The sequence below is a fragment of the Asparagus officinalis genome, chromosome 1 (genome assembly GCF_001876935.1).
Source record: "Asparagus officinalis chromosome 1, Aspof.V1, whole genome shotgun sequence".
In the NCBI taxonomy this organism is placed as follows: Eukaryota; Viridiplantae; Streptophyta; class Magnoliopsida; order Asparagales; family Asparagaceae; genus Asparagus; species Asparagus officinalis.
In genome coordinates, this window is record NC_033794.1 from 23,974,158 (window position 1) to 23,998,746 (window position 24,589).

Sequence of the window (24,589 nt, forward strand, 5' to 3'; positions counted from 1 at the left end):
AATCTCAAACATTAATAAATAAATTTAGCAATTAATGTTAAATCTAACTAAAGGTTTTTTTTTATATAAACCAAATAAAGGATTTGGGGTTCATTTTCTGAAAAACAAAGATTTTGGGATCTAATATAAAATATAGAAGACGTGGGGTCTTATACATAATAGCAATTTTAATGATTATAGGGACTAATTTCAACATATGAAAGATGCAAGGGACTAAGAGCCAAAAATAACCGAAAGAGGGAGAAGAAGAAGAAGCTCCACAATCTGTCTCTCAAAAATCAAAACCGAAACACAAAAGCCCCCATCTTTCTTCACTCCATCACTTTCCATGCCATTTTTTAATTTGCCCTTTCCCTCTTCTTTCATTAAACCCTAATCTCTATAAACCCTAAAATTCCAATGGATTTGGATCCACCCTTCGCTCTTTCCTCCATCTTCTCTCCCAATTCCGAGCCCAAGGCGTCGAGTTCCCTCGCATGGAGTTGGGTTCTCGACTCCCTAACCCTCAACAACGACTCGTCTCTGCTCGGCCACGGTAAGAACGAGGACGAACCCTAACCCACCTCTTTTCTCCATCCCCCCCTCTTTTTTTTTGTTTGATTTATCACTAATATTCTTGCTTTGTTTTGTTTTGTAAAGTGCCAACGACCTCGGCTGTTTCGGAGCAAGTCCCTTTGCTTATTGTGAACAAGGTGGCTTTTTTCCCCCTTGCTACTTTTGATTTTAGTTCTATTGCTGCGACAACTGAATAAAACTTGACCGCTATTTGTAATAGTGAGTATAGTGGTAGAAAACTGAAATTTCATGCTCTTGAATTTTTTCTTATTCATTAGTAAGTTTACAAGCCAAGTACAATGTTGTTTTTATTGTTTGTGTTCCAATACAGACGCCCCTTTCGCAAAGTTGCTGAGCTATCACGATTTCACTATCTTTTAGATGTAGGAAAGACGTTTAATAACGCATTGGCTTATTAAGTCAATGTTGAGTATCGGTTGTGGAAAAGATAAGATGCCTTGTTTGACGGTAGCGAGACTCGTCACATAGTATGATATGTATAACATGACGTGTGTATCTATGCTTCATTGTGTACTGTCTTATTCGTTTTCATCTTTTTTGTGCATGTTCTCTAATATACTCCTTGTTGCACGTTCTGAAAGCTGGAAGGGCTGAATCATTACATTTGGGTTTTAAATATTGTGAGAATGTGAAGTACAGTGTATGAAGAGATATAACTACAAAAGAGATATTCTTTCATGTAGTTTCTTAATTATAAATCTGAAACCACATGATATATGACCTTGGACATATCAGTTTTTATAGGAAAATTTTGAATATGTTGATGATAGATACACTATTATAGATGTGATAGTCAACAACTAACTACTTCTTTGTCGATTTTTGTGCCTGAGGATCTGACACGAATACCCAATCCTTAATCTAAAACTATGACTATTAAACTAGTTATTATCACAAATGTTTCTGATTTGAATTGTTTTTGAAGTTTAGTTTTATTAGCAGAAAAGTAGTATTCAACTACTTTACATATTGTTGTAGGAAGCACCTGAAAGTGACCAAGTTAAGGGTGGAGCAGAGCTGTTCAAGCATGATCTTGGCCAATTTGTTTTTAGGAAAAGAGCTACTGCACCGAAACATTATGTTGACCTAGTATGTGAAAATATCTACTTATCTTGTAAAGCAAAAAGTGGTACAAAACATATCCAGCTAACATAATCTCATCAATTCTCATATTCAGCTGAAGGACACAGCTGGCAAAGGCGGTCAAATTGTTGCATTTTCAAAGGCAAAAACTTTGATGACTGGAGCTGATCAGATATCTCACGGAGGCGTAGAGGGTGGAAAAGCAAAGAAGAGGAAGTTAAACATTCAGGAGGAAGATGAGTTACAAAACCAAATTTCACCTTCCATGGACACTGATAATAGCTACAAGGTCTTGCCAGGAGATCCTTCTGGATCTGCGGAACAGGTCAATGCAAAAGAACTCGAGTTACCGAACCAGATTTCTGCAGATCCTGATTATGTATATGACAAAGAACTTCAGCTTGTGAAACATGTTTCTTCTACCCCGTCTGCCGATGGTGGGAAGGAAATCCTGCTAGAAGATACTTGTGCATTTTGGCAACAGTCCAATCAGCGGAACAGTGAAGAAGTTCAGTTGCAGAAGCATATTGGTGTTCCTCCATTTGCTAGCATTAGCAAGGAATTATTGCAAGTACATGGACCTGGACTTGGCCAACAGTCATCACATTGTAATGGTGGACTCACAGTATTACTAGCAGCTGCGGAGGCTGCTAACGGTGGCAAATTAAATTCGAATAGTGATAGAATAGAAACTGGCTCATGTTTGAAGTGTGATGAAGGAGGCTCACTGTTAGTTTGCAGTGGAAGCGATTGCTTGCTAGGAATTCATGATAAATGCATCGATTCATCAGTTGATTTTGATGAAAAAGGTGATTTCTATTGTCCCTTATGTTCATACAAAAAAGCTGTTCATGCTTATCACAAAGCGGAACAAAAATATTCTCATGCGTTGAGAGTCCTTGCAAGTTATATTGATAAAGATTGGATGAGGCATAGTAAAGAACTAGTATCACGTCTTTCAATTGAAAGAGAATCATGCCAAGTAAGAATGGATGAAAATATAAGGTGTCACGGTAAGAATAAAAGACATCAAAAGAATTCCAAACGAGTGGAACCTATTATTCATCACAGAATTTCTGATGTACCAGGAACCACAGAGACATCTCAGTATATCAAGAGGACTGAACTTCCCAATAGCACAGGGGCATTACACAATGAAATGTCAGTTGATGACTGTGAGTGCATTACGGAAAGGCAACTGCAACGACAAAATCATGCAGTTGCAGTTCCTGATAATAGAAGACCGTCTTGTAATCCCGTTCATGTGGATAACAATATTCCTCCTCTACAAGTAATGCCTCTTACGGAAGTAAAAAGCAGAGCAGTCAATGGTTTTCAAAGTACTGAGCTTATCAAGCACCGCAGTGCATCAAGTCTTAAGGACACAAGAGAAGGTTATCAGAGTGCGAAAGGCAGGCAAATAGCAGAAGCTAAATCAACGTTGGATGAAAGCTATTTAGCACGTGAAATGATTAAAACATCTGGCGTTAAAGAAATACAGGATATTTCTCAAGCAAATTTGGTTGAAACCTGTTCAGTAATACAAAATAAGGAAAATCAAGATAACTTAGAAGAGAGCATTGAACAAAATATTAACAATTTGCATCCCATGAAGGAAATATGTTCTCTTACTGCCAGGAAATGTGCAAAGAGAAAGCTAAAAATGCAGATTAATAATATGATGGATGATGTTCTTCCTGATAATGTTAATTTAACATGTGAGAAAGACGAACGATCCAGAATTGTAGAAGCACATGCTCTGTCCCAAGTCAATACGAAAAGCTTACCTGTTCCTCCTGATAAAATTTCTGAAATACAAAACCAAAAAAAGCAGGAGCAAGCTACAAAAATTGTTGAACCAGAGACCAGCAGTTCAACTGAGAAAGCAGTGATTGTGTCACCACAAGCCAGTGAGAGGTATTCGCTGAGAAAAAGATTGCATACTGTTAGCGCACAGAACCAGCATGCCAAAGATTCTGGTGATCCACCCTTTTGCGATGATACCAACGGTCAAAATGAGTTCAACAACGAGTAAGTATTCTGCATTGGATATTAGGCATGACACTAGTTGTGTTGTCCTTGACCAGTAAGAGGCATTACTAGGCCAATGAAATGTTCTTTTCATCTTTTAATTTGAACATTCTTTTCTCTAGGAAAAGATATAGAGCTCATTTTCTTTCAGTTTACTTTTTAGGCAATGTCATATTTTTTAAATTCACGTTTCCTCTCCATTTAGCTGCTTGAGGTCTTTCCTTTAGTCGTGAGTTTTTCCTTTGGCATCTTTTAACTGTTGAAGTTGGGAAATATAGAGTTCCAAAGGAGAAGAATACTCTTTTCCTTTTGTTTGGAAACTTTTTCCCTGTTAGATCTTTTATGTTTTTCTTTCTTGCTTCTGTTTTTATTTGCATCTGTGCTTAAAGATTCTTAGCAGCATCTTAAGTATGTGTCCTTTCGACAAAAGATAAACATTCTTATGTCTGATTTGTATAGGCTGAACAATAAGCGAACCAGAAAGTATTGGACACCAGAGGAGGAAAAAGCTTTAAAGGTCAGTCTTAACTCGTTCCTAGTTATTTCCTTAGAGATGTTATATAGACCGTTTGACAAACTAAATTGTCATCTTCAAATTTCTTTTGATTGGTAAAGTGAGTTGGAGATATGCTTTTCTTTCATCTTAGGTTTACTAACTACTTACTGTTTCACTAATACACTGAAAAAAAGGCATTCTTTCTTAGCCGTGAAATTATAGTTTTGAGAATAATTTTAAGATTTATTGCTATTCATTGTAGAGAAAGTGAAAAGAAGGCATTCTTTCTTAGCTGTGAAATTTTAGCTTTGAGAATAATTTTAAGATTTATTGCTGTTCATTGTAAATAAATTGAAAGTGTGCATCACTTGATGTCTTTAACTCTTGGTATTTGTAATTCTAGCAATAAATCTGGTTCTAATGCAGGATGCAATGCAAAAAATCTCTCTGGACAATGGAAATATTCCATGGGCAAATATTTGGAGTAAGATTAGACATAAATTTCGAGCAACTCGTCAGCCTGGTGATCTCAAAGATAAGTGGAGAAATATTTTAATCAAAGAGGCTCGGCAACGAGAAAAAGGTGCTAAACTTGACCCATGCAGACTAGAAGAAAATAGACTGAACTTCTGTTTCAATTTATTTATAGTATGTCCTTGGATAAGATACTCCATGTCATGATCAAGTTAGTGAATCACATATCCTCCCTGCTAAATATGTTAATGCTAAAACATATAGTAGACAGATTCTTTCCCAAATGAAGTGAGACACAGGATATGGCTAAGTAACAATCCACTTGTCTGTCATCCCTCATGGCACTGGTCATTATGATCTGCTCCAAGCTATTCCATTTGTTTCATTTTGACATATTATTTTTCTTCTTATCTTGCACATCATCCTCAATCTCAATGCCGTTACAAATGATTGATCCTAAATTGGAAAAATAATTACTTTTAGGTATTGTTTGACCATCAGTATCTATTTTACGTTGGTTTCTATTCTCGCTTTACTAAAAATTACATATCATATTCTCGCTTTACTAAAAATTACATTTTATGAATTTAGTTTTGTTTTGCTTAATTAATAATTATAAATTCTTTATAGATCAATCAAAATTAATATGTAGATCATTATCTTCTAAATTCTTTATATATGAATGAAAGTCAGATGTAGTTCATTGTCTTCTAAATTCTTTAAAGATCAATATAAATTATATGTAGATCATTCTCTTCTCTTTATCTCTCAGTCAAACATCTTAATCTAAAACTAGCTTTCGTAGTTTACCTCCCTTGCATAATGCCATTTGTTTTCAATACACGTCTTCTTTCTTAATTGTCCTTTCTCAAAGTTCCATATTGTGTGTTGAATATAATGGGGTATATGATAAATATGGTAGAATACGAATATCATTTATTCCATATCTCTTGTTATTGGTAGTCAAGGTTGTAGAAGCGGAAAATGGAGTGAAGCGGTGAGGCACTGTATAGGCTTTTGGGGGCTTAAGCAATGTTACAGAAAGCGCTAGGCGGACTAGGCGCTTGAGCCAACGCCTAAAGCCTAGACGCTTAAGTGTATGTCTAGGCGCATGCCTAGGCGGCGCCTAGATGTTAGGCTATTTCTAAAATTATTTAAATATAATAATTAATAAAAACATGTATTAAATTTATATAAATTTATAAAAAAATATAACAATCTTAGATCCACAATAAACAATGCATACTTGAAATGCTAAATAGCCAAAATAATAACTAATAAAGTTATAGAAAGCGCTAGGAGGCCTAAGCGTTGGACTTGTCTCCTAGAGCCTAGGAGGTTTTTTTTAATTACAATAATTGATAGTAAATGCTAATGTTATAGAAAGTTTAGGTGTCAAATTGGTGTCTAGGCAGATTTGTTTCTTCGTTTAAGTGGTGATCGAGAAGGTTTTGCTGAAGGTTTGAGAAGATAGTGGAGGTGTTCATATTTAAATGTTAAAGAAGTTTGAAGGAGTTTGTAGGTGTGGAGGTTGCAATACAGAAAATCACGATCAAGGTCTAAAGAATACAGTCCATGTAAGTAGACAATACTCCTCTAAACACTCCCAAAACCTATATGGGTAGCCTAGGTACCACCTAAACGTTAGGCGTTAGTTAGGCGGCCTACATACTGTCTAGACCTAGGCGAAGACTTTTTAAAACAGTGGGCTTAAGGGGTTCAATGCGTCCAAGGAAAAAGCAGTCCAAATCCTATTAAAATTTTAAATATGAATTAAAGTTAAAAAAAATCAAGTTCAAACTCAAAGAAGAGCACCCACACAGTATATTGAATGTATTTGAAGGGAGAAGAAAGGTAGAAAAAGAGGTAAAAATTGAAAACATACGTGCTGCTCGACGCTATTGCTTCCAACATCAAGGGAGCTCACGTTTCGCGTGGAGAATTTACTGAAAGCAAAGTTTGTTGGAGGTGGAGATGGTTTTGGCGGTCTAAGGTGTTTTTGGGTCCACGTGGTGATGATTTTGCTAGAGGCGGACTTATCTAGGAGGCTTTAGCGAGGAGAGAACTTCACATGAATTTGTGGTGAGCTTCAATGGAGAAGAAGAGGTGGAGAAAATGTGTCTCCCCTAGAGAATATGACTTGTGGAGATGGACTAGGTGGACGGAGGAGGCTGGAGGTGGATATCTTGGGATGTAGGCTTTCTTTGGTTTTGGAAAATAGAGGAGAAAATCGACAAGGAGAAAGAAGGTTTAAATTTTAAAAGCCTGTGGGTCAGGTCAGGTACGAAAGGGTTATTTACCGTGATTCATTTTTTTTCCTAAAAGTGCTTAATACCAGTGAAAGCTGTGAAAGCGAAGAGGTGCTTCCACTTTAAAAACCGCTTAGGTAGCGCTTTTTACCACTTTTTTTCAACATTGTTGATAATGCGTCTATCTATATCTGGTAGTACATATGGTTTCTTATTCTCTACCTATTGTTAAGACTTTCTATATTAGAGCTTTTGTCATCTATAAATTAGTGTACTCATGTATTCGTGATTAATCAATAAAGAGAGCGTTTGTTCTATTCTAAGAGTGTGTTTGCAATTCTTTACAACTGGGTCATGTTTGTTCATAGCCTAGTATTTGGTTGTTTGGTGTTTGGCTAAAACATGATTAGAAATGGTCCATTTTTTAAGCTAAAAATTTACTCGAAATGAGTTCTTTTCCAAACTGCTTAGATGGAAAGCTTTTAATTTAGTTCAGCATAAAATTGCGGCCAATATTAATCCTTGGCCCAAGTTTAAAAGGGTTTTGCAAAGTCAACCATCCTAATCCGTATCTCTAAGGGTGTGTTTAACAACTCTTCAAAAATGGGCCCAGGTTCAAACCTGACCTCATTTTGAGAAGATAATCTATTTGGGTAAAACTAGGCTAAGGTTGCCCAGTTTTTCTAAGACCAAATTTGACCTTTAAATGCATTTTGGTTTGGACCACCCCTCATTGGTTCAAAATAAAACTAATTTTGTTTTAACAGGGTAAGAGCTGGTTGTGGCCTAATGTTGGATTGGTTGCCAAATACACCCTTATACATTCTAAAATTTAGTTGGAATGTCGTTAGGTCCTAGGCCTCTTCCCATTTTCATTTTCTCTATTGGATCATTAACCTTAGCATTGTTGATCTTTATTTTTCAAAAATATCTATTTTTGTAATATCTCTACTATTTAACACCAATTTTCTAGTGTTGAGAGTGTAATTAGAATTGCTTTTACTTATAAGGAAATGAGTTTTTTTAATCTATTTATATTGTCTTGAACATTCACGTATGGTTCAATAAGTATGACATATTTTTAACATTATTGGTTATTCTATATACAAGAGGTTGGACTCATATTTTTAACATTATTGGTTATTCTATATACAAGAGGTTAGACTCTATCATAAATAATGAATCAACTAAAAAGAAAATGGGAGAAACAGTTATTTTCCTTACCAAGCATCAAAGTGTGAAAGGATTATAGAATGAGGTGCCCTACAAGGTTTAGGTGACAATAAAAGGGAGGGTTAGTTGTCAAAGGGGGGCCAGGTGTTCATTATATTGCAAACACTAGATAAATATGCAAAATATATATCCAATTACCAATCTCCAGTGGTAGAGTCACAGGGAACTTCGGCTGTTAACCATATATGGGGATAAACATAGATAGTGAAAGAAGTAATTGGAAATATTGTGGAAAAAAGGGGATTTATCTAAATTTTAAGACAGCAGGAGAAGGACAGAGAGAGAAGGGTGCAGATTAAAAATTGTAGATTCAGGTAAGTAATTTCGTCCTCTTTCTAGACTCTAGTTTGAATGTAATAATAGTTACTTGACATATGAAGCTAAGTTACTATTGATTTATTCCATTCAGAATGATAATTTGATTAAAGAAGAAGGGAAGCATGTTATAAATTATTGTGATGCAAGGTTCGCATATTTGTTAAATTAATTCATACGCAATAGAGCTTAAAGTCATTCAATACTTTCATTTCTAAAATGATGTTAGAGAAAAATACATCAAAAACCAATAAGTAATTTGGATCTAATACATTCAAGAAGAAAAGAGATATCAACTAGTTATCACCTATAAAAGATTAGCTCTGAAACTAGCATATAAGAAAATCCAAGAGTTCCATGCTAAACTATTTGACTAAGGTCTCGTTCAAGGTAAATGTAACTTATGTTGCACATTTGTTCATTTAAGTCCCTGAAGAAGTGAAATTCGTTACTATCTTACCTTGTGTTTATAGGAGAGTAATTATTTTTAGCTAGTGCTGTAACACATTAAGACTGCAATGTAAGATCTTTGTACTCATTAATCGGTTATGGATAAAAGTTTGAGACGTGAGTACATTTGCACTACATATTAGGCAAACATGAGACTATAGTCATAAGTACAATTTTTTAAAGAAGTATATTGATATAATTCATAAAAGTAGAGTATTAGAATTTCATTAAAGATTCTTGAAATATTTCAATAGGAAGGACTATTTAAAGATATTTTAAAATAAAAAATTATAAAATAGTTTTAGAAAAGATTTCTACTGACATCTGTTGATTTAAAAATTTTCTACGAAGATCACTGTTAAGGATGTAAATAAACACCTCTAGCCATTGGGAAATTCTGTCTGACCCACGTGGAGGAAATTCAAAGAGATCATTGATATAATTATGGATTATAGACCCTTGATATTTGTCTGGACCAACCGGAGGCATTCAGGTGGGTTTTATCTGGATCCCTTGGAGACGTTCAATGGGGTTTTGTCTAGACCCTTTGAAGATGTTCAAAGGGGTTTTAATTGGGACGTGCGTTGATATTATTAAATTCATGAGAATATCTGGATTATTATTGTACTATTTCTGGACCTGTTGAGTAACACCATCAAGGATTTCTTGACCCTTGGCTAAGATGATGAGAGTAATCATTACATAGTTAAGACACTTATGAAGAATAAGATTTTAATTTTCAACCGTTATATTTTGATTATCAGTTAAAACTGTATTGAATTTGAGAAGTTAGATTTTATTTGATATAGTCTAAAATTTTTGAATTCTAATTATTTTGTGCCAAATTTTAAATGTATCGGTATTTTTGTGTGACTAAAGCTTAGAATGTAGATGGGTTGCTTGCTAAGTTGTTGTACTCATTCCATTCATCATAAATATTTTTCAGAGGAGCAAAGATAGATTGTACCTGTTGGACAGATCAAGTTTTTGGAAGAGTAGTTTTGCATGATAAGCGATTTGGGTAAAGCCTATACTTTTGGTTTGTATCGAGAGTATGTACTTGTTTGTATGTGTATGTATATATATGTGGTAAGGTAGATGGTTCTTGATGTATTTGGAGTATAAGTGTGTGTGTATATATATGTGTGGTTTGTGCGACCATACTATGTATAAATTTTGGAATAGTTGTGACTCTATGAATTATAAAAGATCTGGGGTACTACATTTGGTATATGTGTTATTTTGGAAGAGTTTGAAAATTGGAATACTGCTCTGAAATTTATAGCTGAAAATTTGTGACTGACTGCACTGTGTTGCGCAACCTCGGGGCCAAACAACTGCTGGATCCCAGGGGCATGACAAATTTTTATACCATATGTTATACTGGTAGATTATGTCTATGTCAATGTTCAAAATAACGAAAATAGGTAACGTTTGACCTCATGTTAAGGGTTAAGGAAAAAATGCAAAAAATGTAACACATAACGTATGTTATATTATTTATTAATTATTTAGATGCCTTATAAATACTGCCAATTTATAATAACTTCAATACCGAGAATCATCAAAATTCTCAAACATAACATCACAATTATCAAATATAAATATATAATATCCAAGATGTTTTCCTTGTTGAAGGTGGAAGGGAGGTGGTTCAGCCAGAATTGCAGAGGATCCGAGATGATTTTGTCATCGAAGGTGGAGGAGGGAGAGAGATTCATCAAAGGTGGAGGTAGGAGAGATTTCGTTGTCGAAGGTTGAGGCGGGAGAGAGATTTTGTCGAGGGTGGAGGGAGAGACTGAGGAGTTGTTCGTCGTCGAGAAGGTGGAGGCGGCGAACAAACTACATAGAGTTGGGTGAGAGCCGAGAGGGAATTAGTGTTTTAGGAGGTGACATGCAGAGAATTGGTGAGAGAGTTTGGGTGAGAGAAAAGAAGTAAGAGATGAGTTTATGTATAAAATGGATGATGGATATTCAATTCACGTGTCCAAAAATCCAAGCACATCTAACGTGGGTTATTTTGGGTTATGAAATTAACGTGTTATAACCCTTTTTTTTACTTTTCCCCCAAAAAATGCTATGTTATATTGTATACGCGTTATATCCCTTAGTTATGTAACATGGAGCTCGCGTTAAGTTACAAAACGTGTTATTTAACACGGTTTTTTGAACATTGATCTATGTTCTCTAGTTTTGTGTTATAATATTAAACATTATGATAATAACTCTACCTCTCTTTAATTTCATCATTGTTTACTATAACTCTTGGCTTCAATCTTGATACATCTAATGTTACCTAAGTTTAGTTTTTCTTCCTCTCATCTTGAAAAACTCATACATATTATCCCCCTAAATCTTATTCTTATTTAAATCCTCATAAGCCCTGTATTTGGCCTCACTACTTTTTTGCTTCCTTTGCTAGTTTATTTTTCTCAAAATTTTTCTCATTGCTATCTCTTAATCTTTATATAGTGTTCTCTTCGCTCTAATTACTATTTGAACTATCATCCACTTTCTATAATGAACAATCTTTCACCTCTAGATTTTTAAGGATCTTTTTAGCCGCTTGTTTGATACATCAAGACATATTGAAAAAATACAAGCCTATATAATAGACCGGTACATACATTACAGTAGTCACATTTAGAATAACATCACATAATAATACATGATCACAAGAACATCGGAAGCTAGTGTGCAGCAAGAGAAAATATACAACATAATAAGTACCCAACAGAAGCAAATACATAATACTTGATCAAGTCTCACGAATATACTGAAATGAGAAAAATATATTGCAAGTCTGATATTGGATGTTCAACAGAAAATACAACCCAAATACATAATAAAACTGCTCAGCTATAACATATTTATTGTATTAACGCCTGTGAATATAAGTACATAATAGTTACTTCATAAGAAGGGAGATAATGACATAGACTGAGTAAATACATTAGATACTGGGGAATAGATTGATGGATAGATAGATACTCGAGAACTCTCGAAGAAAGTCATCACTGGTACTTGGTATCACTTGACTTTGGGTGTCTGTCAGCACAGGGGATGTGCCTGGCTTTGGCACCGATGTGCAAACTAGGATGGTAAAAAAGCTATCTAGCAAGTGTTAAAATGAACGAAGGAAGTGTGTGTACATGTAACATGTATCATGGATACATGACTGATATAATCATAAGAAAGACTACGTAACAGTAACATCTTACTTCATGATCAGGAAACATGCATCATAGTACTGAACTGGGACAAAAAACATGTAAACAACAAATAAACTACACCTGATAAGCAACAACATCATCATCACAAGCAACGTTTTAAATATCGGCTGATAAACCTATCGGTTTTGGGGGTCTTCAGTTATGATAAGTTTGATTCTAAACCGGTTATCGTTTTTGAAAGTTTATCGCCGATAATGCAGTGATAAAGTGAGTTATTGGCCGATATTATCGGCCCAAAAATCAAATTATCGGCCTTTGGTTTGGTTTTGATTTTGGGCAACGGACTATTCAATGGACTTTAAACCCGACCCGATCCGATTTTTTGCCATTGGTTAGTAATTCTAAAACATAATTATTTATATTTTGGTATGTTTATATTTTATTAGGTATGATTAGATTAGATTTTAGAATACTACATTATGTATATGACCATCCGGTAATATCACTCTGATAAATACTATTTATCTCCGATATATCATTGATATCCTCTATTTGATGAATTTGCCCGTCTGATAATCCCCCAAAACCGATATTTAAGCCCTTGATCATAAGTAGGAGTGCGCCTAGACCCTCAAGTGCGATTCATAAGATAGTGTGTGTTAACTATCTTACTTTTAACTTGGTCTTGTTTGGGAAAACTCTCATTAGCTAATGTGTGTTTGGAATGCCCACATGGAACTTGATCTTGATTAATATATTGTCTTGGTTTTTGTGCACGGGAACTCCTTCATGCGCTAGCGCTCAAACACAACATCGGGCCACACATTCCCTAAGAGATATTCAATTTCCCTCGATAATAACCCACCGAACTTTTTCATTACATGACTATACATGATATGTTGTACATTAAGCTTGAATAGCTTAATCCATAGAGAACATACATCTCGTGGGTGCCCTCTTCGTCTGGGTTTTCAAAGCTATGAAACATGCTTGTCAAATATAAAACGTAAGTCATTCATGACTTGATATGCGCAGATACTTGATCTAGGTTCTTACTTAGTTTATCATACATACTATTTGGGTCAAGTCTCATGAATAATGTATCGAACAAATTAAAATTCCAAGGTGAGCCCTAGGCCAACATGCATAAATGTTCGTGGATTCTAAATCAAACATCGCTTAACAAAGATACAACTATGTAACATTGTAGCAACAATTATCATGATTTGAATCTAAATATGGATAATGGCATAACTTGCATTAACCGAAACATAGAAGCAAATAACTCTACTTTGTCAACTACTTTCCATTAAGATGGCAAGGACAAGTGATACTACATCTCTGGCATCACAAGGTACACTAATGAAAGCAAAAGAACCCCGAAAAAAACCTTAATCAAATCCAAAATCGAAACTCAAACAGATCTGTTTTTGGGACTGACCGCATGCGCTCACTAGTTGGCACGTGTGCTGCCCTAGCTGCTATGTTAGATTAGTATCTCGTGGTCAACTCTAAGTCAAACTGAGATCAACTGAAAAACCCTGTTTGCATGCACTCTGGTGCACTGAGCGCATGCTGAAACATTGTAATCATTTTATCTCGTAGACTTTTCCTTTGAGTGCGTGCATTATTGATATGGTGACTGTATGCACTGATATGGTGAGCGCGTGTCCTGGGAATCCACGAGTTTTAAAACGTTTTCAATCCAAATCTTCGTCATGATTAAACTATATCCAAATCTACTTTCTACCCATGATTTCTAACATCAAGGAGAAGCTATACAACAAGTTGCAACCAAAATAACCAAGCATGTCAAATTCCGCCATCAGAGAGCTCAAGCTCACATTCCGACCAAATATGGGGACAACCCCTTCTAAATCTTAATCTTCCACATACAAATCAATCAATAGCATCTAGAGAGCAATACCCACATAAAAATCCATGAAAATACATCAAACCTCATGGATATGCAATTATGCATTATCTCTACAATCTACAACAATGGGTCCTTACCCTTGAAAGAGATTGTGGGGATGAAACCCCTCTCTTAGGGAGATCCTACACTTAATGAAAAGCCACAAATTTGAAAATAACCCAAATCAAACGTTTCTTAGTTCAAAAGAAACAGGAGATCAAAATCTCAAAACCCTATAAATTGAAATTGAAGTTTGACATAAACTAGATTTAGCAAGAGAAAGCACTTACCTTGGAATGATGAAGCTCTCTCTCTTGCCTCCAAAAACTTCTCTAATCTTTTAGCCCTAACTAATTTTGGGAGAGGAATGAAGTTTTTATATGAAGGATTTTGCTAATGGTTTGGGTGTAATGGGTCTCTATTCAAATGGTTTCAACCCATTAAGCTTAGCTTGTCATATAGGTCCATTAACACCATTAACCTCCCTCTTAATGCCCAAAACATTATGGAAAATCACAATGAAACTCATGAAAACCACATGAAGCTGAATGTTATGGTGACAAGTGTCGTGATCTCGAGACTTGATGTAATCTAATGGTCCAAACTCTCTTGATCTAGATTGACGGTAAAAAATTGCGCCCCGTTCGGGGTAGGACTCTAACACATACTATTCTATCAGTCTCGTTCATATTCCAAATATCTACCTTTAATATTATCTTTAAGATGCATCAAAATCTGTCAGTGTTAGTTCCTGCATTTAGTTCTAGTTTCTTGTATATATTAGTATAAGTTTGCAAACTTTGCATATTTTCCTATTTACTCTTCTAATAAGGAAAAAGTCTATTTGGCTACAGTTTAATCCACTTTTAGAGGTTATCAAGTGTTCACCTCTTCTTTATGTCTTTGCTATTTTAAGATCACAAGGCATTGCAAAATTTGAAACCATATCATATTCCATTATGCCAAAACTCTGCTTATGACGGATTATGGATGGACTAAGTAATCATGTGACAATGACAGATGTGGATACTACTTTGATTGAGATTATATTTGAGTTGCAATACTTATCGAAATATTTATCCCTTTATATGTATATATATACACACACGAGCGCGTGCGCGTAGTAGGGAGTGATGAGTCAGGCCACTACTTGATACGACCTGACTCTTATATAGGAGTATCTGGATCAGGGTGTCACATTTATTGATTACATTTTTTTTAAGCATAGTTTGTATGATGGATAAAAGTTGGGGATAATTACAATTTGGGGAAAGGGACGAATGGTAAAATAGCAATTATGATGATTTGGAGTAATTTTAGAAATAGCCAGGATGTGAGAGGTATATATGGATACATTTATTATTTTATTTTGCGGTATACTCCTATCAATATTTAGCTCCTCATAAAGTCGTTAGCTAGGGTGCATTGACTAGTTTGGTTGGGATTAGCATTCTTAAAATCCAGTACAATACGAAGTATCAGTGTGGACTGATATTTCGAACATTGTCTTTTTATTTTCTTCTCCTCATATTCAGTTTCTGTTTTTTTATCCCTATTTTTACTGTGTTATCGTCTCCTGATCTTTTCATTTGTAGTATACAGAGTAGAAGGAGTGCAAGTGCCAGAGCTCTTTTGCTATACAACAATGTTTGACACTTTTAATTTAGCAGTCTGCTTTGTAATTTATCCATATGTAATTAGCTTAGTTCTTTTTGATTTGGGGTAATTTTAGAAATATCTATGTTCTGAGAGGTATGTATGGCATGCTTTTTTATTGTCTGTGATATAGCTCTATCCATCTTTAGATCCTCATAAAGTGGTTATTTGCCAATGTGGAGTGTATTGACCAGTTTCGGTAGAGATCAACCAGTTTCGATAGAGATCAACATACTTAAAATTCAGTACAGTACGAAGTATCAGTATTGCCCGATACTTCAAACATTGTCCTTTTATTTTCTTCTTCATGATTCTGTTTTCTGTTTTTCATCCCTTTTTTTTACTGTGTTATCATCTCCTGATCTTTTCAGTTATAGTAAAATATAGAGCAAAAAAAGTGTTGAGTGCTAGCACTATTTGGCTATACTATCGTGTTTCAAACTCTTAAATTTACCAGTCTGTTTTGTATTTTGTTCATGTAATATTAGCTTTACTCTATTTGGACCTACCAATTTTTTTGTTTGTCTCTATAGTTCTTTAGTTAGATATCTCCAAACTGCTCAAGCCATATGGCTGTTGACGCAATTTCATTTATCGAGTTAAATGGGCGTTCTTTTCAATCTTTCTTGCAGGTTCAGGAGACTGAGTTCCCCTCACGAGTTTATGCTGTTCACTGTATGTTTTTTCCCACTCGTTTCGGAAGCTCATGTGGTGCTCGCTTGATGGCGTGATGATGTAAAATTTTGTAGTATCATGATGTAAAGCCATGAGTAATGCAGATGTGAAGACTTAACCTTTTTGTGAATATTGCTTGTACACATACGTCTGCGGGGTCGTTGCTTAAGGTTTGTACAAAAGGCAAGAAAGGCAGATATCGGTTGTAGTCTTTTTTCCCCCCACTTTAGATAGAAAGCCATGAGCAGTGCACATAATAGAAAGCCGTTCACATGTTTGGTTGTAAACTGGATGCGTGCATGATTATATCTTCAGGGTTGTTGTGAAGGGGACACCTACCCATGTTTTCATTCATGGGCTTGCGAGAAACAAAACTAGCGAGATTGCTCAGTGGTAAACTGGTAATGGAGTAGGGTTAGGGGTATTTACTGTTTGGGGCCATTATTTTGATAAATGTAAGAAAACTCCCCGTGTGAAAAAAAAAGTTTGCTGCAAAAATAAATTGCAGCGAATGTTGCATGCATCATTTGGGGGTAGGAAATCAACTTCAAATGCATTATTTGAATATTAGCAAATTATATTGTAGGAAATGTATTTTACTAAAAATTTCAATATTTGGGTGTAGATGGTTTTCTTATTTGAATTTTAAAAAAATATTTTTTGGATGATGTGGAACACTTTTATAAGTATGCACCTTTTCCTCGCAAACGCAAGCCTATTTATATTTCCTAATTATCATATTGCAAATCAAATTATATATTTAAAAATCCGATTGCTCTATTTACTCTTGTAACTCTATTTCCATCGAGTCAAAGAGTCGCGAGCAATGCTTATTCCCATTTAAGCTTTGTTTGGTTAGAGTTTATCCAAGCCTTTATTGATACACACGGATAAAGATCTACGATCAGACTGTTGCTACTCGGAATATTTTACTAATAAGCAAGGGTTTCAATTCAAGTTTCAAAATTATATTAATAAATCAACATCTCGCAAGATTGGATTTTTATACTGATTAATTGATCTCATTTGCATATAATATCATGATGAATTGTAGATTGGTAATCTATTTAGATCATGATAGTCTTAGTTTTCATCTTATCACTTTGTTTCATAATAACTTAAAATTAGTCTTAAATCATTATAATTAATATTTTAACATGTAAATTCTAGTCATCCCTAGTAGAATATATTATTTTTTTTGTATATAGTTAACATGGAATAGAGTAAAGGATGGCTATAAATTGAATGTAAATTAAGGATTATTTACATCCTCATACCTATGTGAGACCGGGGGGTGATTAGGGTCTTATGCTAATCTAATCCGATTTTATGCCAATTAAAGCTTATTAACAAATTATCCTAGCAAGTATGAAATACAACAAGATATATGAGCTAGGATAAGCAATATGAACAAAGAGATATATCATAGCAAAGAGATATACTATGAGATATATGTAAGGATATACAAATTAACACAAGGGTGAAATAAACACAAACAAAATAGTGGATGATATAAATAATGAGCAATGGACAATGGCGACAAGAAATATAAACATAAGAGAAGTGCGCCAAAGCAAACTTAAACACACGATATGATCACGGAGTTCGGACCTTCCGTCCTACGTCTCCGCTCCCCACTCCCGGGTAGAAATCCACTATCACAACCAGGTTTTCTACGATCACCCGAATAACGTTTACACCTCACAGTATCGGTTTTCAACGCTCACCGATCAACGATCACAATCTCACAATGTAACTACACTCCACACCCTCTAAGTGTTGGTCTCTAGCCCGTGTCCTTCCTCAAGTGCTAGGATACAACCTCTCCCTAGGTTCGTCAACCGACGTCACTCCTCTTGGAAGCGACCACACACTCCTCTCGGTGTACTAGTGTATTACAAAGTGAATCCTCACAATTAAAGCTCACAAATCAAATGATTGTTCTCTAAACAATGTGAGAACTCAATTAAGCACAACTCTTAGTCACAAACCCACAACCCTAAATTATACTATGAATGTAAATACAATAATCTCAATAGACTCAATTTAATCTAGCAAAATAAATATGATAAGTTAAGCATAAATAAGCTAGATAAAGAGTTTAAGAAAACTTCTCTAAAACAAGAGTGGAGGGATGTAGATTGAAGCCCAAACAAGATTGATGATCTCCTCAAACTCTTGTGAAATTCTCTTCACAAACAAACTCTTAACTCACACTTAAACAAAACTTAAACTCTTGTAAAAACTTGTTTAAAACATCTTGGATGATTTTGGTAGTTGGGGTTTGAGGAGTTCATATAGGAAGAGAAACCAATAGCAAAACCCCCAACCAAATCCCCCAAAAACCCAGAAAAAGATTTTTCAGATTCTGTACAAAAAGAGCCGTTGGGCATACGGCGGTCGACCGTGAAATTCTCGCGGTCGACCGCGAGCCATGTTAGAGACTGAGAAAATTTTCAGAAACATCTGCGGTCGACCGTGGGAATTTTCAGCTTGACGGTCGACCGTCACGATCGACCGCGAAAGTCTCTGCTGGCTCCACAGGGTAAATCAAAGGCGCGGTCGACCGTGGCGGTCGATCGTAAACTGACATATAAGAAAACAGGTTTGAAAGTTAATTTTCTGATTTTAAAACCACGTTTAAAATATCAAATAAATTCCAAAAATTATAAAAATTTGGGAAATGATTGTAGACATGATAATACACAAGCTACAAAAACTGGTTTTCAGAAAGGACCTCCCGAATGAAAAATATCATCATTTTGCAAAATAGTCCAAAACATAAAAATGTGAACATATAAGTTTTGATATTTTAGCTTAACCATGCTTTGAAACAATACAAAATGATTTTATAGACTTGAAGAAAGATGTAAACTATTGTTATGAAGTCTATAAACAATGAATATAGTATTTTATCAAATACAATAGCATATGAAACATATGAGTATGAATATGAATATATATTTGTTTCATATTTATGAAATTAAACCAAACTAACTTATCCACATAAAAACAAACATGTATGAATACAAATATTTATTTATATGCTTGTAAAAACTTTGTTTGTGGATAAACCAAAATCCAAAATGTGTACATATATATATATAACTATATATATATATACATAGAAACCAATAAAATGTGTGTGTATATGATATTGAGCTTAAAGTACTTAACACACATAATATAAACTCCTAAACTAAATTACCCAAGCTTGTGATCTTCAACGAAGCTCTATCTTGGTACACTTGCGGATGGAGCTTGAACTTGAATCTTTAACTTTGAATTGCGTAGGCTTCACTCCACAATTCCGCCAACCTCCATTGGAGATGATCGTGAATGCGCAATTCCATCCATCCTCCAACACGTTGTTTGCCTAGAATAAATACGAAAACACAAATACTAGACAAACAATATTAGAAGTAAATTATTTGTTAAACATCATCAAAACAAGAAGGCCAACAACCTATGTGGTATGGTGTAATTACACATGCGACCCTGAGATTTATGTATTTATACAGGTAATTCTGAGAGATTACCGACTAAAGCTATACGAGTAACCCTGAGTAACCTTAAGATTACTTTCATTAGGGTTGCCCATGTAGTTTTATTCAGTAATCTCAGAGTTATCTGTATAGATACACATACTACAGGGTCATCCATGTAATTACACTGTATCATAAGATACTAGAATGCAAATAATCCTAATTTAAGAATACTGATTATTCGAAGGGCATATATGAGTGGAAAGCTCCCATTTTTTTGGATTTTTTATATCAGTCACTTACATCTTTCATATTATGAAATTAGTCCCTGGAATCATCAAGTTATTGTTATCTCCCTTGATTCTTAAGATATTTAGAAACTGATCCCCCAAATGATTGAAATCTCCAATTGGTCTTCCATTTGGTAAGTTGTTCCAAATTTAACCTCTAATTGTACTTCTACTCTTTATTGGAAGGACTACTTTTAAAATAACTTAAGAATTGAGAAATCTAACAACAGTGTCAATGATTTTAGGACTAATTTCTAACTATAAAAATTGAGACCTAATAGCAATTTCAATGATATTTAATTGGCGCATTTGGAAAAGAGTTGCTCAAGTTTGAGAGTACTTTAACCTAGGACGAGTCTAGGATTGTTCGGCTGGGGGGCTCAATGTTGTGGATGGACAAAAAAAGTCATAAATTGCTATCAATTAAATCATATATCATTTTGTTGATTTCATTCCGCTATCATAAAAATTACTTTTGTGGTTGTGAAAATCCTTCACGGCCTTGTCTTATCAATTCAAATAGGAATAGATGGTATCGATTGAAATAATTGGACCCTCTAATTACCATTTAATTGGAAAGAATCCAAATCTAAATATTTTTCTTATTCGTATATAGTGTAAGATTTTTGGAAAAAAATAGACCATATTCTTATTATCACTCTTATGTTAGTGAGTACAAGAATTTAGAACGGATTATGAATAGAGTTAATTAATGTATACATTTTAATAGTCCAAGAGATATACATATAACATTTTTTTTTCTTTTTATAAATTTTAATTAAATTTAGTAGAAAATGAAGTTTTTCAATATTATTCCTTAAATATTTCTATATTCAAACATTAGTCCTCAAATCATTGAAACTGTTAATAGCTTACCCATTTATTTCAAAAATAGTCCCTTGAACTATTAAAGTTGCTATTAGGTACCCTAATTCTCGTAAGTTGGTACAAATCAATCCCTCCAATATAGAGTAGCATAGCAAGAGATAGGAAATGTGGTACCTCATAGCAATTTCAATAATTTGAAGGAGTAGTTTTAAAATATTAATGATAGGGGAACTAATAATGACAAAAGCCCTACATATCTAATATTTTATGGGATTTTCTAGAAAAAAATATGCTAAATTACTAAATTGGTATATTTTGTGGACCTCTCTTACCTTCTTATTCAGACGACCTTTTGGTATATTCTGTTTTGTTTAAAATATTAATTTGAGAAATTGATTTAAATTTAGGGTTTACAGTTAACCGAATTCGGGTTTTTTAAGTAATTGACTTTTTTTGAAAAAATTATATCTTTTAAACCATTTCTCTTGGGATTTATTTGCAAGATGGGTGGGGTAATCAATGGTTAAATTCAGCCATGGAGGCAACTTTGATTATCATGTGTCTTCTGATAATGTTGGGATGATGTTGATGTTGAATTCTTACAAGGAGAGCATATTTTTATATCCTTTATGAGAGGTGTAATTGGACAAGTTGGCTATCAGAATGTGGGGTCAGTGTGGTTTGCTATATCAAGTGTGGGAGTGGGAAATGGTGGATTGAAGCCTCTACATACTCAATTTGATTTGAATTTGATGTTAGTGCATGCTCGTAGGCATAGAACAATTGAAGTGCTTGTAGATCATTTTTTTGATGAAGCTGATGCAATTGATAAAGATGAATGTGGAATTATACCAAATCTCCATACTCAAGCTGCAGATGAAGCTCAATCAAATGTAAGTAAAAATTCCCTTCACCATGCAAATGAAGCTCAAGCTAACATATGTGATGAACCACGTCCCCAAACATGTAAAATTCAACTTCACGTAGGTGATGAACCCATTCCCCAAACTGTCGAAGCTCAACCTAATATAGGTGATGAACCCTCACCCCAAAGAGAAGAAAAATGCTCATTCCAAAAAGTAAGAAGATCACTCCAATAAGAAAGAAGGCTGTTTCTAAAAGAAATGTTGGGAAATCAAGCGGACAACCTAAAAATATATGGATGCTTCTCTATCAAGCACTCCCATTTTTTCCACTCACACACAACAAAATGACCAAATCGAAGGGTGTAGCGATGTTGATGATTCAGTTGAGGATGATACCCACAAGTTGGATGAGGTATTTTCATGAGTAATTTCATTGTGAGGTCCATTGGAATGGAAGGAAAGAATATGAATGGTTTGAAGTTCTTCATAGAGGAGTTAGCTATACAGCGAACTTCGCTAAACTATCATGCATGTGTAGAGAATGTGATTTGACAGGAATACCCTATTGACATGCTATGAGTGTTGTACTATTAATGTTGAGGATGATACCTACAAGTTGGATGAGGTATATTCATGAGTAATTTCATTGTGAGGTCCATTGGAATGGAAGGAAAGAATACGAATGGTTTGAAGTTCTTCATAGAGGAGTTAGCTATACAGCGAACTTCGCTAAACTATCATGCATGTGTAGAGAATGTGATTTGATAGGAATACCCTATCGACTCCTTCTCGTGTATCCTCTGTGATTGGAGGAACGACACCTGAAGCCTGATCCGGAGTTGTTGTAGTAGTAGGGTCCATTGTTGGGAAAGATTGTGTATCCTCAGCAAGTGATTCATCCCCGCCATCTTCTTCGTCTGGTGGGTGATAGGAAGAAGCAATACCCGACAAAGTTAGTCCAACTGAACGAAGGCCAAGTTGGTGAGGAAGGCCTGTAGCAGATGATTCTTGCAACTCATCCTCTTCTATATGTACATCAGGTGCTAACTTAAAAGCATCTTGCATGAGTTTTGCTCCTTGTGGACCTTTAAAGGTAGGGGATCCAATCGATAACTTACGGTGAGCCCGCTTCTCATACTGGCCAGTCTCTTCTACCATAAGAACTCTTTTCCCAGCTGCCTTCTTGCTCCGTGTTTCAACCCTTAAATGCTCTATCTCTTGAGTCTCAGGTGCCTTGGATTCTTCTTCTTGAGCTCCTCCTGGTGCTTGGGCTCTTTCCTCTTCAACGGTCGCCTCTTCACAAGGCAAGTACTCGCTACTTCCCCTTAGACGAGACTTTTTGGACCCTCTATTCGAGTCATAACACTTTCGAACAGATTTCAAACAAGAGGTACAAATCTTATACTCAGGGATTTGCGAAGCTGCTTGGTACCAAATACAAAAACTCAAAGAGTATAAGTGTTGGGCATTTTGTACGGTAGTTTGAATTTTGCCCCGGTACAACCTACAACAGAGTAGTACCAAGCCATTGCCCCTTCATACACATTGCCTACATATGCAAGTTGGAGGTTGGGATTCCTGACATAAATCTGATCATATCCAAATTGCCGAGAGAAGCAATATGGTTGATAAGGCTCTATGAAGCACTTTTCCCCTGTCGGAAGACCAGATAACCTGGACGTATATTAATGAGCCACCAAAAAGCACATTTGTTAAGTGTGGTGAATGAATTGTAGCCCTTGGTATCTTGATGTATTTCTCCATATGCACCTCCTTCGAAATTAGGAAAACAGCAGGCAATCTCGTAGTTAATGTCTCTTGTTAATATTTGTCGGAACTTTACTTGGTACTAGCCCACCCATTGAGCTGTCTCTAGTCGTTGGACAAGAGGAGCTGAAGTGTCATTCGCTACAGGTGTTTACATTAGGGTAGGGTGGTGCAAAACGAACCACAATACCAAGTAAAGGTATGGCATAGGCACTCAAGGAGTGGGAGTCTGAAAAATTGTTCTCACATCTGATTCTACTTCCTTAACTAAGATGAACTCAGAGGACAATTCTCAGAGGCCACTTTGTAGACAACACACCATGGCTAAGAGAAGGTTCAGAGGTCACCCGTGAGCCAAGAGAACAGCCGGTTATACCACTTCCACGGCAGTAGCATCTACAGGCCTGGTGGGCACTACACAATGATTCAACCACAGTGTGAGGAAGACAACGAATAGAGCCATGTTAGAAATTAGGATCTCCGCCTGATAATAGAAGCTTTCAAATACAGTGTTGTAGGGTCGAAAAAAATTGAAGTTTGATTAATTTTTTGTTTTAAGAAATCTGGGTTCGATCACTTGATACAAAACCCTCACAATCACTCATACTCTCTTTCTCGATTACAGATGAAGAGAAGATTAATTTAGTTCCTCCTTGTTTAACATAGGCTCTTGATGGCGAAAGGATGCTTCTCTCAATGCTCAAGTCGAGATTGCTTCCCGTTGACGATCAGAACAAGATCACAAAAGCTTTTGATGGTCGGTCGATGATCTCTTTTTGCATAGCAATGAAAGATCAAGGCTCCAAGGTCTCTCCCGAATCTCGTCTCCCCGAACTACCATTTTCATAGCCACTCATGGTTATTTATAGGGTTTCAACATGTAACTAACATACTAAAATTGTGGGTAGATGGCGCAACTGCCTCCTTCAATTCATCCCACGTCGGTTAGTGGGGCGAAACATGATCCTGAAGCTTAGCCTATGTGGCTGACTAAGTCTTCAAACCGTTGTAGCTGGATCGCCTATGG

General features: G+C 35.4%; 1 protein-coding gene across 2 annotated transcripts; it reads left to right on the forward strand.

Moving 5' to 3' along the window:
- Positions 238–16,754, forward strand: LOC109821450. 2 transcript variants are annotated; one of them, XM_020387638.1, is made up of 7 exons: positions 238–535; positions 640–692; positions 1,555–1,665; positions 1,754–3,690; positions 4,150–4,207; positions 4,613–4,769; positions 16,284–16,754. In XM_020387638.1, the coding sequence occupies exons 1-7, from the start codon at positions 400–402 to the stop codon at positions 16,295–16,297; spliced, it is 2,466 nt and encodes an 821-aa protein (XP_020243227.1). In that variant the 5' UTR covers positions 238–399; the 3' UTR covers positions 16,298–16,754. The 2 variants fall into 2 exon arrangements, with proteins under 2 accessions (XP_020243227.1, XP_020243230.1); XM_020387641.1 differs by lacking the exon at positions 16,284–16,754 and adding an exon at positions 9,854–10,117.

What these genes read in the sequence shown, in the direction of transcription:
- LOC109821450 (XM_020387638.1), top strand. Translation starts at nt 400, where the DNA reads ATGGATTTGGATCCACCCTTCGCTCTTTCCTCCATCTTCTCTCCCAAT. An exon ending in CTCGTCTCTGCTCGGCCACG is followed by an intron (nt 536 to 639) that starts GTAAGAACGAGG and finishes TGTTTTGTAAAG; the next exon opens with TGCCAACGACCTCGGCTGTT. An exon ending in AGGAGGAAAAAGCTTTAAAG is followed by an intron (nt 4,208 to 4,612) that starts GTCAGTCTTAAC and finishes GTTCTAATGCAG; the next exon opens with GATGCAATGCAAAAAATCTC.